Consider the following 2,238-nt stretch of genomic DNA (forward strand, 5'->3'; position numbering starts at 1 on the left):
GTGTCGGGGGCGCTGGTGGCTCCGCTCACACCCCCCTCCAGCTGCGCCGTCATCACGGAATTCGCCCGGCTCCAGCTGCAGCCCAAGGGCATCCGGGGTAGGAACCGGGAGCAGCGGGGAGGAACCGGGGCTGCGCCGGGAGCCGGGCGGCTCCCGCTCCCCTTCCCCTTTCCCTTCCTCTTCCCCTTCCCTTCCCCTTCGTGTCCATTTTCTTCCTTTCCAGTGGTGCTTCCTGGCGAGGAGCAGGCGGACGCTCCGGAGAAGCCAGAGGGGGATGAGGCGGCTCCGGCCTCCGGCGGCTCCGAGGTTCCGCGCACGGCGGTGCCGGGACAAGTGTGCGAGGTGCCCGGATTGGGGGGGGCGGGAGGCTCATCCCGGCATCCGGAGCAGGGAGAATCCCYGGAGCCGGTGCCCAGTGCAGGGCTCATCCCGGGACCAGGGGGAGGCTCGGCCTCGCATCTGGAACAAGGATCATCCTGGGATCCGGATCCCAGAGCAGGGGGCTCGTCCCAGGATCCAGACCCAGCACAGGGCTCGTCCTGGCATCCGGATCCCAGCAGCGGACTCATCCCGGGATCTGGATCCCAGCYGAGGACTCATCCCGGGATCCAGACTCCGGAGCAGGGCTCATCCTGGCATCCAGTCCTGAGCACAGGGCTCATCCCGGGCTCTAGACCCCAGCACAGGGCTTGTCCTGGGCTCCAGATCCCAGCATGGGGCTCATCCCAGGATCTGGATCCGAGAGCAGGGGGCTCATCCCGGGCTCCAGTCCCCGGCACGGGGCTCATCCCGGGATCCTGACCCCAACTGAGGGCTCATCCCGGGATCCAGATCCCAGCTGAGGGCTCATCCCGGGATCCCGACCCCGGAGCAGGGGGCTCCTCCCGGGCTCCGGGCCCTGGAGCATCTCCTCCCGGGCTCATCCCTGGAGCGCCTGCTCCCGACTCCCGCCTCCGGAGCGGCCCCTTTCCCACGTGTCCGCTGTCCCGGCAGGGCGGGCTGCGGGTGCTGGAGGCGCTGGCGGCCTCGGGGCTGCGCTCGGTGCGCTTCGCACGCGAGGTGCCGGGGCTGCGCGCCGTGGTGGCCAACGACGCGGCGGCGCGGGCGGCCGCGCTCGCGCGCCGCAACGTGGCCCTCAACGCCGTGGGGCACCTGGTGGCCRCCAGCCAGGCCGACGCCAGGTGGGGACCCCGGGATCCTCCTTGACGGGATGTCGCCCCCGTTCCCGGGGCCCCGGGGTGCCCCCGGCCTCGCTCTGGCGCCTGGGGAGGGGACAAAGGGGTCGCAGTTGGGGTCCCGGGGGGATGTGGCCTCTGCTTCCCGGTCCCGGCTGCTCCTGGACCCCCTGTCCCCACAGGGTGGTGTCCCCCGTTTTGGTGTCCCCATTATCCCATGTCCCCCCCCAGGGTGTCCCTGAGCCCCCATTTTGGTGTCCCCATTATCCCATGTCCCCCCCCCAGGGTATCCCCAACCTCTCATTTCAGTGTCCCCATTATCCCATGTCCCTTTATCTCCCCCCAGGGTGTCCCCAACCCTTCACTTTGGCGTCCCTATTTCATCTACGTCCCCCTATCCCTCCTCCAGGGTATCCCCAACCGCTATTTCGGTCCCCTCGTGTCCCCCCGTGTCCCCCCAGGGTGTCCCCAGCCCCTCATTTCGGTCCCCCCGTGTCCCCCCAGGATGCTGATGTACCAGAGCAGGGCCAACCGGGAGCCCTTCGACGTCATCGACCTGGATCCCTACGGGAGCCCCGCGCCCTTCCTGGACGCGGCCGTGCAGGCCGTGAGCGACGGCGGTGAGCGGCGCCCGGACGCCTGGGCCCCTGCGGGGAGGGGGACACCCGCCCTACTCTTCCTCCTCCTCCTCCTCCTCCTCCTCCTCCTCGGCAGGGCTGCTCTGCGTCACCTGCACCGACATGGCCGTGCTGGCCGGCAACAGCCCCGAGACCTGCTACAGCAAGTACGGCGCCGTGTCCCTCAAGGGCAAGTTCTGTCACGAGATGGTGAGTGCTCAGCGCGGCACGGGGCGGGTCACACCGCCACCGTGTCCCCCACGCGGCACTTGTGTCCCCCACGCGACGCTCCTGTCCCCACGCGACACTTGTGTTCCCACGTGGTGCTTGTGCCCTCCATGCGGCGCTGGGGAGGTGACATTGCCACCCGTGTCCCCCACGCCAGGTGCTTCTGTCCCCCCATTTGGTGCTCATGTCCCCCACACGACACCCGTGTCCCCACACGA

At 69.7% G+C, this 2,238-nt stretch overlaps 1 protein-coding gene across 1 annotated transcript in view; it reads left to right on the forward strand.

Annotated features, from left to right (window-relative positions):
* Window positions 1–42: 42 nt before the first annotated feature.
* The window catches only part of TRMT1 (tRNA methyltransferase 1), a gene marked incomplete at its 5' end in the record, with an annotated part of 5,115 nt that continues 2,919 nt past the window's right edge, over window positions 43–2,238 (forward strand). The window contains 5 exons of the mRNA XM_026051249.1: window positions 43–97; window positions 224–342; window positions 994–1,181; window positions 1,680–1,795; window positions 1,890–2,002. Coding sequence (XP_025907034.1) covers window positions 43–97; window positions 224–342; window positions 994–1,181; window positions 1,680–1,795; window positions 1,890–2,002 — 591 coding nt within the window. The remainder of the gene's footprint in view (window positions 98–223; window positions 343–993; window positions 1,182–1,679; window positions 1,796–1,889; window positions 2,003–2,238) is intronic.

Source organism: Nothoprocta perdicaria, unplaced genomic scaffold, assembly GCF_003342845.1.
Source record: "Nothoprocta perdicaria isolate Ctin4 unplaced genomic scaffold, notPer1 scaffold_739, whole genome shotgun sequence".
In the NCBI taxonomy this organism is placed as follows: domain Eukaryota; kingdom Metazoa; phylum Chordata; class Aves; order Tinamiformes; family Tinamidae; genus Nothoprocta; species Nothoprocta perdicaria.